The sequence below is a fragment of the Episyrphus balteatus genome, chromosome 2, assembly GCF_945859705.1.
Source record: "Episyrphus balteatus chromosome 2, idEpiBalt1.1, whole genome shotgun sequence".
Lineage (NCBI taxonomy): Eukaryota > Metazoa > Arthropoda > Insecta > Diptera > Syrphidae > Episyrphus > Episyrphus balteatus.
This window is the reverse complement of record NC_079135.1, coordinates 63,494,840-63,506,903: the sequence shown is the minus strand read 5'-3', so window position 1 is coordinate 63,506,903 and position 12,064 is coordinate 63,494,840. Positions and strand designations below refer to the sequence as shown.

Sequence of the window (12,064 nt, the reverse complement as noted above, 5' to 3'; positions counted from 1 at the left end):
ATTCCATTTAACAGCTTTGAATTGCATGTTAAAAAGAGTTTTTTGTTTTAAGTTGTGGTTTGAATTATTTTTAATCAATACATTTATAATAAATTTAAATTAACAGTTTGTACATACCCGTCTGTGGCTGCAAATCAATTAAATGACTCCAAATGGCTTTGGTGGCTTGAGTATAGTTTCCGATATCTGCATTTGCATGTAATCCAAAGACTTCAGGAGTGTTAACTAATGGAAGCTGATCTACATAAGCTTTAAGAAAACAAAATTTACTAAATACTTGTTAGTAAAAATTATTTTGTTTTTATAACAAATACCTGCAATATCATCGACATGATCCATATCTATGGGCATTCCGTACTCAAATTCATTATCTTTATAAAAGAAAAATGGCTGAAAACTGTCGAAAATAAAATCGCCCATATATTCATTCAGATATGTTTGAACAATACGCCGGTCATAATCGTCGATAACCCTACCTCCGTACATAACCTGAAATATTGTTAGGTAAAGTTTATTTACTAACAGATATCATTGTAGAAAAACTGTTGTGTCAAAAAACTATGTATCGAAGCAGAATAGAAGGGTATACTATACAATAAAAATATCTATATGTGGCAGACTCTTTTCCCACTGCCATTTAATTGAACAAAAAACATTTAGTATTTCCATAACTACTCTTTAATTTTATTCAATACCTGCAATTGTATTTTTCATTTGAAAATTTTATGTTTAAAAGCACACTCGCTCACAATCAATCTTCTAACAATGCTCACCAAATCACCATAATTTAAAAAAAATCCAGAAAAAAAAAACAACTAACTTTGAATAATTTGATAATTGACATACTATTTGTGTTGAGATCATTCCTTAGAATAATTTTGTTTTTAAATCAGTTACATAATAAATACTAGTTCGGCTGTTCTTTGGGGCCAAAAGAAGATTTTTATTTAATTCAATTTATATTTTACTCGGGCTTAATAGGATGATTTTTCTAAAACTAAGCAATTATAGTCTGACCATGTTTTTCAAATGTTAATTTAATAGTTAAATTACACTTACGTAGTTCCAGTTATTCGTTTAATGGAAAATTCTGATGAACAAAAAAAAATTAATTTTTCCCTGTTGGCCCTTTTTGAAATAAACTTAACCGTTGCTTTTTCTAACACCTTCAACGAACAGAAAACAGTAAAACCATCTTATGTCATGCACCACTATTTAGGACAAACGATTAATGAAACATTTGAAAAGCTGTGTAGGGTAAGCGGGGGTACATTTGACACCGGGGGCACATTTAACTTTGCATTTTTCGGTATGATCGTGCCCTTAATAAAGAATAGTTTGGATGAAGATAGAAGCTTAGTTTGATTTAAAGAAACTTTTTGAAATTTCTCAGTCTTTCATTAACTTTTCGCGGAGTACCACGTGTTTTCTGTATTTCTGATCTAATTTTTTTAAGCGATTTCTGAACCTAATAGAAAAGGTTAGGTTAGGAGAATTATATATTAAATAATTTATTTAAAAATAAAACGACATCGATTAATTTTGATTAAGATATAAATTGAGGGATTTTTTTTTAATATTTTATGGTTTTGTTTTTTCTTCTTCTTTTTAGAAAATTAATTTATTGATTTATTTTTTTTGGTTATATTATCTTATTACGTAAATACTGATTAACTAAAAAAAATAAAAATGTAGGTACACATTGGGATAAAAATTATAATGCAAAAGGGGGAACCACGTTTTTTGGAAATGTTGTATGTTTCCCTTTTTTGAACAATAAGAACACACTTTTTAAACATTGTTCAATTTTAGTTTTGAGCTTGTTATCAATTTTCCAAACATGAATTCCATAGAAAATGTCGTTTGGAGCTTCTCAAGAGTTGCAGAATACCTTACAACAGAATTAGCTGCTGAAAAAGCTTAATGGTAATTTAAGGTTTATACCAAGCTCAAAACTAAAATTGAACCATGTTTAAAAAGTGTGTTCTTAATAATGAAAGCGCTTATTGTTCAAAAAAGGAAACATACAACATTTCTAAAAAACGTGGTTCCCCCTTTTGCATAATATTTTTTATCCCATATGTACATATTCATTTTTTTAGTTAATCCGTATTTACGTAATAAAATAAGTTAATAAAACTAAAAAAATTCAAGCTACTTCGATAAAAACCTCAAAAATCGAGCAAAAAAAACCAAACATTTTTTTTTTTGTATAAGAGTGCAATCTAGTCACCTTCTCTGCGCTCTACTTGCGAAACGGTTCATCTCACAGAAAAATGTGTTGGGCATATGTTGTAGATAATTTCACGACCATCAATTTTTATATATGTACATAACCTCTGATGACCTCCGATCAATAGGTCGCGAGATATTTGAGAAAAACTTTTCGTGACCTTTTGACCCCTCTAACTCTTAACGCGGACACGATATGTCGATGTCGATTTTTCACATCTTCATAACAAAGCCGTCATTAAGCTGTATACCAAAATTCAGCCCAGTAGGAATTTTTCCGCTGATAGTTTTTAAAATATAATGCACACGATGTGGAGTTTAATCCACTATTGTCAAATGTAAGGGGTACATAAAGTCAAATGTGCCCCGGTCCCGAGGCACTTTTGACAAAATGACTTTTTTTTAGAAAACATTATTTTTTTAAATGTTGAAATGTTGCAAAACAAAAAATTTACTGTTAGTATAATCTTGAATAGTCAATAAATCAAATGAATCGGTGATTGTTAAAACAACATAAGTAACATTTTTATTTTTTTCAGGAGAGACTTTTGACGATGAAGCTGCATTGACAATTTAAGCTTTAAAATTGGTTTAGAGGTAGTACTGATAGTTGTAACTAGCTAAAATTAAAACAAAATATCTTTATCAAAGGAGATTTTTACAAAAATGAATGTATTTTATGTGTTGTTTTAACACCCAACATTTTGTTGGGAGTCAAAATAACTTAATTACTTGAAGATATGTTGTTTTGACAGTCATATTACATCCAAAATATTAGAAAAAAAAAGTAATGAATAAAAATGCATTATTAAATCAGCAATTTTATTAATATATAAAATCCAACAACATAAAACTAAATGGAGAATGGGCAAATTTGTATGGAGCGTGGCCGTTCTGCGACCCAGCAATGAATAAGTCTTATTAATATTGTCCAAAAGTTATATTCTTGTGACGTACTTCAAAAACGGATAAAATGCATTTTTGCATCTTACACTTTTTATTGATTGGCTCAATGTTGTCAAAATTTTAATGGTTATTTGAAGTGCAAAATATCATGGTTTGTATGGTTTTTAATTTTTTGACATTAAACAAATAAAAAGCGATTTTTGAACAAATCTGAAAAAATGACTTTTTTTACCAAGCTAAATCTCTAAAATTATAACAATTAAAAATCTGAAAAATTTTCACATGATAGCTGCACTTATTAAATTTGAGTCTGTAAAGTTTTAAATTTTTTGAACGAATGGTTTGGGTGGAATTTAAAATTGATCGAACAAGGTCCAAGAAACCCCATGTTATTCCCATAAGAAACTTCAACCGCTTGGCGGCACGGGTTAGAATTAAGTAAGTGACTTTATTTCCAACCATATAAGATCCTAGGAGCATAGAAATTCTTATTATTTTAAAATAACGAACACCCTATTATGCACCTTGCAATTCACATCATGAAAAGCCACATTTTCTATTTACGAAAAAATAGCATAGATTCCGCAGTTTTGGTCAAATTCAATAAAAAAATACGCCAATTTGTGCCTTAATGTATATTCTTTCAGAACATAACCTTACTCTATTTTTTTCTTTGTTTTATTTTGCAAAAAAAATTTGGTAAAGTTGAAAAAATTGGGAAAAAAATCACTTTTTCAAGATTTGTGGGATAAAAACCTACACTTTATTTGTTTAAACAATAGACTTATATACATCATTCAAAAGGTCTGGAAATCCTCTTTCCAAAAACATATAACATATTGAGAATTGTTAGAAAAATGACTGAAATATTGATATATTACATCGCAAGATCTGTAAAAATGGTTTTTTGTAAATAAAAAAAAAAATGGAGGGTTCCAAAAATATAACAAAAATATTTTTATGCATTATTCGACCATACGACCATACGACCTACACTATGTTATTTCTCGGGTGTATTATTTTTTTTTAAGCTATTGCATAGATTTTAACGCAGGCCTGGCATGGGGAGCTAACCAAGAAAAAACGTAACGAAAAATTAGTACATTGTATGTATGTGTGTATATGCATATGATACGATTGTACGAAGCTTGCATGGATGTGTGAATGGTTTTGGTTCAGCCAGAGAGGGTTATATAAATTGTGTTAGGGCCAGTTACAAATATTTAATCCGTGGTTCAGCAACTTTTATCTTCTTAATTCGCTGGTAGTTTTGAGTTTTAACACAGGTTCTAGGTCAATATAGGCTGAAATAGCTAAATCCATCCTTGAACCAAAGTTGATCCACTGCTAATCCGCCGAAATCGGCGAGTTAAATTCCTGATCCGAGGCTGAACCACGTTTGTACAACTGGTCCTTAGACAACAAAAAGAGGAGTAAGGAAGAAGACCATACATTGTTCTGTATTTTCTTTTCTTTTGTTTTCTCTTCCCATTCTTCTTTTTCTTGATCAACTTTTTGTGATTTGTGAAGGAGTAAAGCGTTGGATTGCGCTTGCGATATTAAATCAGAAGAGAAGAAAAAAAGTATTCTTGTGTTTTCTTATTTTTTTATCTGGACAAGTTTATGACATGAGATTGTGTGTATGCATGTTGTTTTCAAATGTGACCTTGTTGTTGTAATATGAATTGATAGGTAGATACAAAATATAATCATTTGTTTTGTGTAGTGTAGGTAAACAAATTATAATTGCATAAGTTGATAAAAAATGCAATGCAATAGCTTTACCGCGGCAGTCCTCGAGTGTCACAAGTTTTTTTTGTATTTTGTAGCACAGTGTTATTATTAATAAATCCTTCACATATTGCAAGATGCATTACCAATACTTATATTGCAATATCTTACATTCTTAATCCAAATGCAGTAAAAAATTCATAGTAAAACTTTTTCCTAAGATATAGTTTTTTTTTTTCATTTGATACCAATTAAATTCATTAACAAGAGCATTTTGAAAGATGCAATTCCACTTGAATGACCGCGAACAACTGACTGACACTAAATCATCGAAAAACTGTAAGAAACAGCAGTTAACTTACTTCGTTTTTCCAGCGTTGAATGCAGGGCTACCTTCGTAGATTTTCAAAAAGAGGCCAAAAAAGAGGATTTTGATAAAAAAAGAGGCCCCAATAAAAAAAAATGCGAAAATAGAATAAGTTAAGTACGATAGTCACACGAAATACCGCATTTGGGCCTTTCCCGAACCGCAACACAAACCTTTTAACACTATTTCTTAGAATTAAAATTGTGTTAACATAATAACAATAATACAAAAATATTACCTGTGCATAATTTCTTCAAGAAACAAGACAAAATTTAATAAAAATAATCTTATAAAAGTCAAACCAGAGCTAAACAACAGTAACGCCTCTTTAGAGGCGCAAAGGTAGCCCTGGTTGAATGTAAAAAAAAAAAAACAAATTAATGTTGAAGTACTTAAGGTGTTTTAACACTCAATTTCTAAATTGGCAGAAGAGATATGAGTATTTTAACCTCGAAATTTTATATGATCCAAATATCAAATCATGTTGGTTTTGCTCTCAACACTAGTTCTACCCATAAGCAATGCAAAACAGTTATAAAAGTGGTTTCAAAAAATTTGTCACTTATGTTGTTTTAACAATCACCGATCCATAATACAAAACAAGACATTGGAATACATTAACAGTTTTCGAAAATACAGACCTTTAAAAACTAAATGTCAAATGTACCCCCTTCACCCCTACATATTATGATGAAAAGGAATGAATGTATGAACTGGGAAACCGACGAAGTTACGAATTCCAGAGTTACGGACGACAGAGTTACGGCCGTCAAAGTTACGCGAAACCGAAGTTACGAAAAACTAGAGTTACGAACTCTAAAGTTATGTTAAGCTATGACATGTGATTTTTGGGTTGGCAACAATTGCGAGGAACGATATGGAATTATGGAAATAAAAACAAGAGATTAACATTTTTCTCATTGGTCAGAACTAAATGAGTTAAGCGAAAATGGGTGTTATTTAATCTTCTAAAATTTTGATTCGATAGGTATAGATGTACATATATGGTTTTGTTTTTGTGAGAAGATCGCAAAAACGTTGAAATAGAAAAAACAACATAAGTATGCTTATGTAAGTTTGGGGGACATAATTGAAATTAACTTCTTATTTGTCCAACTAATATTGCACCAACGTATTTTTTTTTTCTATTAATTAATATAATTATTCCAATCCATGGGGGTAAGCCTTGTCGTGGCGGATGGGCTTACGGTGACTACTACTATGAAGCTAAGAGCTATGCGATCGCGAAACTAGTTTTCGCAAAAGGGCCTCCCATGGTCGACAGGTCGAAGCGGAGTAGGCTGTTGCTACTAATTACCCCCCCATCGAAGGAGTGTTCCCACCAAGGCACTCCCAACAATTGACGGTAGCGGAAGAATTCATTTATAGAATCAACGGTAGCGTCAGCAGTTCCAGTTAGGCCGAACTACTTGGTGAACCCCCTTATATGAGCTACTCCGACATATTCAGAGCACAGGTCTATAAGGTGCAAATCACATCTAGGCAAAATAACATCAAGGTGAGCCTAGCGACACACTCCAACATCTAAGAGCTTTCCATTAAGCGTGCATGCAATTCCTTGGGTTAGGCGACTGGAGATCACCGGCGTAGTAAAAGACGATCAAATTACACAAATAGGAGCATGCCAGTGTCGACAAAAATGCGATAACGTTTCGCGAAATTTTCGGAAAATTTCGAGCATTATGGACAATCTTGCTAATACGAGCAGCACTACCCCGCCAGGCAGTACAGATGCTTCGCACAATACTGATCCTGGACCGATTAGTAATAATCGGGTCAGAGCTATACGGATTCCGGGGGCTAGCAAAGTAATGCACGAGGTGAGAAGAAAATTAAGAGTCGCGAGTTGGAACGTGGGCAGTATGAACGGCCGAAGCTGTGAATTAGAAGAGATGATGAAGAGGAGGCGAGTGGACATCTTGTGCGTCCAAGAAACCAAGTGGCGAAACACTGGAAACAGAGCCCGTTTCTTAGACGTCAAGACAAAACAATACAAGATGTTCTACTACGGAACAGAGCAAGGTAGAAACGGAATCGGTGTCATCCTTGCGGAAAAACTTCTTGGAAGCGTTTTGGCCATTTCGAAGTCCAGTGACCGATTGATGTCTCTTAAACTGGTGATGGAAGGAAAGGTGTGGTATAGTCAGTGCATATGCTCCCCAAATTGGGTGTGAGCAGGTGGAAAAACATGCATTCTGGCTAGACTTCCACAACCTCATTAAAGACATCCCAAAGGAAGAGCTTTTGTTTGTGGGTGGAGATTTAAATGGACATGTGGGGAACGGCAACGAAGACTACGAGGACTGCCATGGTGGCCTTGGATTCGGAACTAGAAACCCTCCTGGTGAAGAAATTCTAAGCATGTGCAGGTCACATGGTCTTATAGTGTTGAATACCATGTTCATTAAACAAAGCCGACACCTTATCACTTATAGCAGTGGTGGAAATGAAACACAGATCGACTACCATCTGGTATCTAGTTTCATGAAGCCGCTAGTGAAAGACTGCAAAGTGATATTAGGAGAAGCGATCGCCCAGCAACACCGTCTCCTACTGACAGAATTTTTTATGGAGACGAAGGCAGCAAACAAACAAAGAGAGGCTACCGGAGGAATCAAGTGGTACAACCTGGACAAAGGAAAAGGCAATGCATTCATCTCTGTTATGAGAAACTATCTGTGCGGAACCATCAGCAGACTACAAAACGAAGAGTGCAAAGTACAAAATATGTGGGACTCTCTGCAACGAACTTGCTTGTCGAAGGCGAGGTCACTGCTAGGAACATCAAAAGGAAACTACCAACGGGAAAAAGAAACATGGTGGTGGAGCGATGAAGTCAAAGCAGTGATATCAAGGAAAAAGACCGCTTTCCAAGCTTGGTCCAAATGCCCCTCTCATAATAGAGATGAAAAAGCACGACTCGAAATGGACTACAAGCGCTACAAGAAGGAAGCCAAGAAGAAATGCGCCCAGCATAAAGCAGAGAGTACGGAAAGCATGTATCGCGAGCTTGGGGAAATATCTGATCCAGCTGCTGATGCAAACCAGGCTCTCCAGGAACTGCGACATGCCAAGATGAACAAGGGTGCAGCCATCTTCAAAATTGCCGCTCAAAGGAGAAGGAATGCTCAGGAAATACGTTCACCAAAGTTCATTAACGATGCTCAAGGCCTACTATTGTGAATGACGACAAAATTCTCCACAGGTGGCGACAGTATTGTGATGAACTCCTAAATGAGCAATTTCCCAGGATATACTTTCCAACAGCCGAACCTAATTTAGACGAAGTACCCGACCTTACAGTTGAAGAAGTTAGCGTGGCGGTGAAAAACTCCAAGAAAGGAAAAGCTATTGGTCCAGAAGAAATACCCTCTGAGTTCTGGAAGAAGATGGGAGACATTAGGTGTAAAAGGCTCACGATTCTCATCTCCAAACTCATTAGCGGTGACCAAATGCCAAATCAGTGGAGAGAAAGTTTCCTTCTCCCAATCTACAAAGGAAAGGGGGACACACGAAACTGTGATAACTACCGATCGATCAAGCTGATGTCACACACCATGAAGATCGTTGAGCGGATTTTGGACGGCCGACTGCGAAAAATAATACGGCTGTCTGATGACCAGTGCGGGTTTGTCTCGGGTAAATCAACCACAGATGCCATACAGAGTTTAAGAATCCGAATGGAAAAACACCGTGATTCCTCGAGGGATTTGCATATTGTGCTGGTTGATTTCGAAAAGGCATTCGATAGACAACCACGAGATCTGATTTGGGTGTCCCTGAGACAGCGAGGGGTTCCGGAAATCTACGTACGGATGATCAAGGACATGTACGATGAAGTAAAAACGAAGGTAAAATGCCCCGCAGGAGTCACCGAAGAGTTCCCAATCAAAGTCGGTGTGCACCAGGGAAGCGTCCTGAGTCCTTTGCTCTTTATTACAGTCCTTGACTTTCTGCTTGAAGGAAAAGTGACGGATCCGAAAGTGAATCAGTTATTCTTTGCTGATGATGGAGCCATCATAAGTGAAGATCCAACATCCTTGCAACGAGCACTTGATGTGTGGGTGGATGTTCTGGAGGGAAGTGGGTACCGGATAAGCGCGAAAAAGACAGAATATCTCTGCTGTCCATTTTCTGACCCAGACGGCCCTATTCCGGACATTTACCTGAATGGAACAACACTTCCCAAGTGCGAAAAGTTCAAATATCTTGGATCTATGATCAACAACCAAGCTTCTTGTGATGACGACATCAACCACCGAATAAGTGTAGGGTGGATGAAGTGGCGCGAAAACTCTGCCATCTTCTGTGACCGAAAAATGCCCCCTAAACTGAAAGGAAAGCTCTATACTGCAGTTGTTCGCCCGGCACTTACATACGGTTCACAATGTTGGACAATGTACAGAACGTATGAGAGTAAACTGACAGCAGCTGAGATGAAGATGCTTCGTATGACAGCAGGAGTAACAAAGCTTGATCGAATCAGAAGCAAGAAAATCCGAGGAAGCCTTCACATCAAAAACACCATCTTGGATAAAATACAGCATGACCGTTTAAGCTGGTACTGTCATGTACAAAGACGAAACCCTGAGAACCCAGTTCAAAAGGCGATCGCTTACGACGTTCCAACGCAATCGCGAAGAAGAGGCAGGCCTAAGAACTAATGGAGAAGACAAATGCAACGACAACTGCATTCAGTTGGCCTTAGACATGGAACAATTCAAAATCGAGAAGCCTGCCGACGTTTCCTGAGGTCAACCCGGCGAACCCCACATGCGGAGCCGTAGTGTGAAGCAGTAAAGTGGGAGAGTTGTGACCCCATCCGAGATCATGACTATCGTCGATAATGGAGAAGAAGAAGAATTAATATAATTATTCAAAGCGTATTTTGTTATACCCACTTTGTATATCTATACATATCCAATCAAAATTTTACAAGATTAAATAACACCCATTTTCGCTTAACTCATTTAGTTCTGACCAATGAGAAAAATGTTAATCTCCTGTTTGTATTTGCATAGTTCCATATCGTTCCTCGCAATTGTTGCCAACCCAAAGATCACATGTCATAGCTTAACATAACTTCGTAACTCTAGTTTTTCGTAACTTCGGTTTCGCGTAACTTTGACGGCCGTAACTCTGTCGCGCGTAACTCTGTTATTCGTAACTCCGTTACCATTTCGTATGAACTATGTATATTGGTGTGATATGTCGCAAGTCAGAAAGTAACGTGTTAACGCATGTCATATTTAATATTCTACCATGGAATTTAATGCTGTGGACAACAGTTCTTTTTAGTAAAATTTTAACTAGATTCAAACAAACCTCCCCAATCAAATACTTAAGAGACTCCCAAGGTATACGTGAGTCTTTTGCATCCAATGCCTTATTTAAATATGTTTTAATTATGTTGAGGCAAACATCAAAATCACACTCGTTGAAGTCGTAGTTTATATTCCATCCAAGTTTGTCATAACGTCGACGTTCCTAAAAAGATGAAGTTTAATTTAAAATGGTAACATCATTGTCGTTCTATGAAAACTGTTGTTATAATTGAGGCGTAACCCAGAACAAAAGTGGCGTAACCCACTTTTTTTTTCAAAAATGTGTTTTTCATAAAAATATATCTATTTTATTACAAAAAAAGATGCCTTACGAAAAAAATGTTAAACTTATTCATATTGTTATGCATTGATAAAATTAGAATGGTAAATTTTCATAGAACGAAAATATATTTAACTTTATTTTTGTTTGTAAACTTGAACACTTACTTGAAGTACAGCATGGAAGAAAGCTAAAACATAAACTAAAGGTTTAAAAGCAACATGCGCACAGGAATTGAAAGAATCATCTTCTAGTTTATAGAATGTTGAATTCAGGTTCAGCTTAAGTCCATTTGGTGCTTCAGTCACAACTTAAAAAAATCAATGAAATTAATCGATTAATAAATTTATGAAAGTTTATAACTAAACCATTCTGTTTATACCTTTAAGTGATCGCTGGAGAATTCCTATTGGGAAAGTTGGTGTTGGGTCTGTTGTTATCCAAAGACGAAAATCAGGGTGAGGATTTTCAATTTTTTCTAAGTACTTTTCTACTTGACGAATAAAATTGATAAGCAGATGACCATTTTGAAGCAATAGCCATTGGCCTTGGCGTATCGAGGCATCCAACAAGCTAAGAGCAGCCTTAAAAATATTAATATATAAATATATTTTGTAGATTTTAGGTAGATTTGATTTTGAAAAGAAATTACCTTCTCTTGCCCTTGTCCTAAGGAAATGTGTGAGATTTTTTGATTTGATCGTCCTGCAAAGTTCAAAAGGTCATTTGTTGGATCTGTTCCCGCACTCAAAATGAAACAAACTGGAACCATGTTTGTTGATTGTTCGTAAATCAACGGAAGGCTTATTACTGGAGGTGTTATGAAAAATTCATCCATTGTGTCCATGATATAATTATTTATTGCCAAATAAACTCGATCTTCTCGGAAACAACGAAGTAACATCAGTTTCTGTACAGGGAAAATGCAACAAATATTTTTTATGAAAGGGTTAGAGTATGTATGTGAATATAATTTTCTATAAGAAAACAGGCAAGGTTTAGTAAAAAAACAAAAAGAAGTTCCAGCTATAAAAGTATACTTGCCTGGAAAGAACTGCATACTGAATTGAACTCTCCAGGACATGTTGTTTGTTCGGGAACCTCCAGTTCAAACCACTATTTAATAATAGAAGATAATTAAAGACGAGTTAAAAAATCAGTTCTTTTTCATTTTTTTTTTTGATAAAAGCAACATTTATAAAA

General features: G+C 35.3%; 2 protein-coding genes across 4 annotated transcripts in view; one reads left to right on the top strand and one right to left on the bottom strand.

Moving 5' to 3' along the window:
• Positions 1 to 12,064, top strand: part of LOC129912522 (transcription initiation factor TFIID subunit 8) — a 488,289-nt gene that overhangs the window by 260,660 nt on the left and 215,565 nt on the right. The window lies entirely within an intron of this gene.
• Positions 1 to 12,064, bottom strand: part of LOC129912515 (dynein axonemal heavy chain 10) — a 134,100-nt gene that overhangs the window by 16,770 nt on the left and 105,266 nt on the right. For all 3 annotated transcript variants that reach the window (XM_055990798.1, XM_055990796.1, XM_055990797.1), the window contains exons 59-65: positions 11,906 to 11,977; positions 11,514 to 11,771; positions 11,244 to 11,445; positions 11,029 to 11,171; positions 10,583 to 10,744; positions 315 to 489; positions 118 to 249 (exon numbers count right to left, since the gene is read on the bottom strand). In XM_055990798.1, the coding sequence (XP_055846773.1) occupies positions 118 to 249; positions 315 to 489; positions 10,583 to 10,744; positions 11,029 to 11,171; positions 11,244 to 11,445; positions 11,514 to 11,771; positions 11,906 to 11,977 (1,144 nt within the window). The remainder of the gene's footprint in view (positions 1 to 117; positions 250 to 314; positions 490 to 10,582; positions 10,745 to 11,028; positions 11,172 to 11,243; positions 11,446 to 11,513; positions 11,772 to 11,905; positions 11,978 to 12,064) is intronic.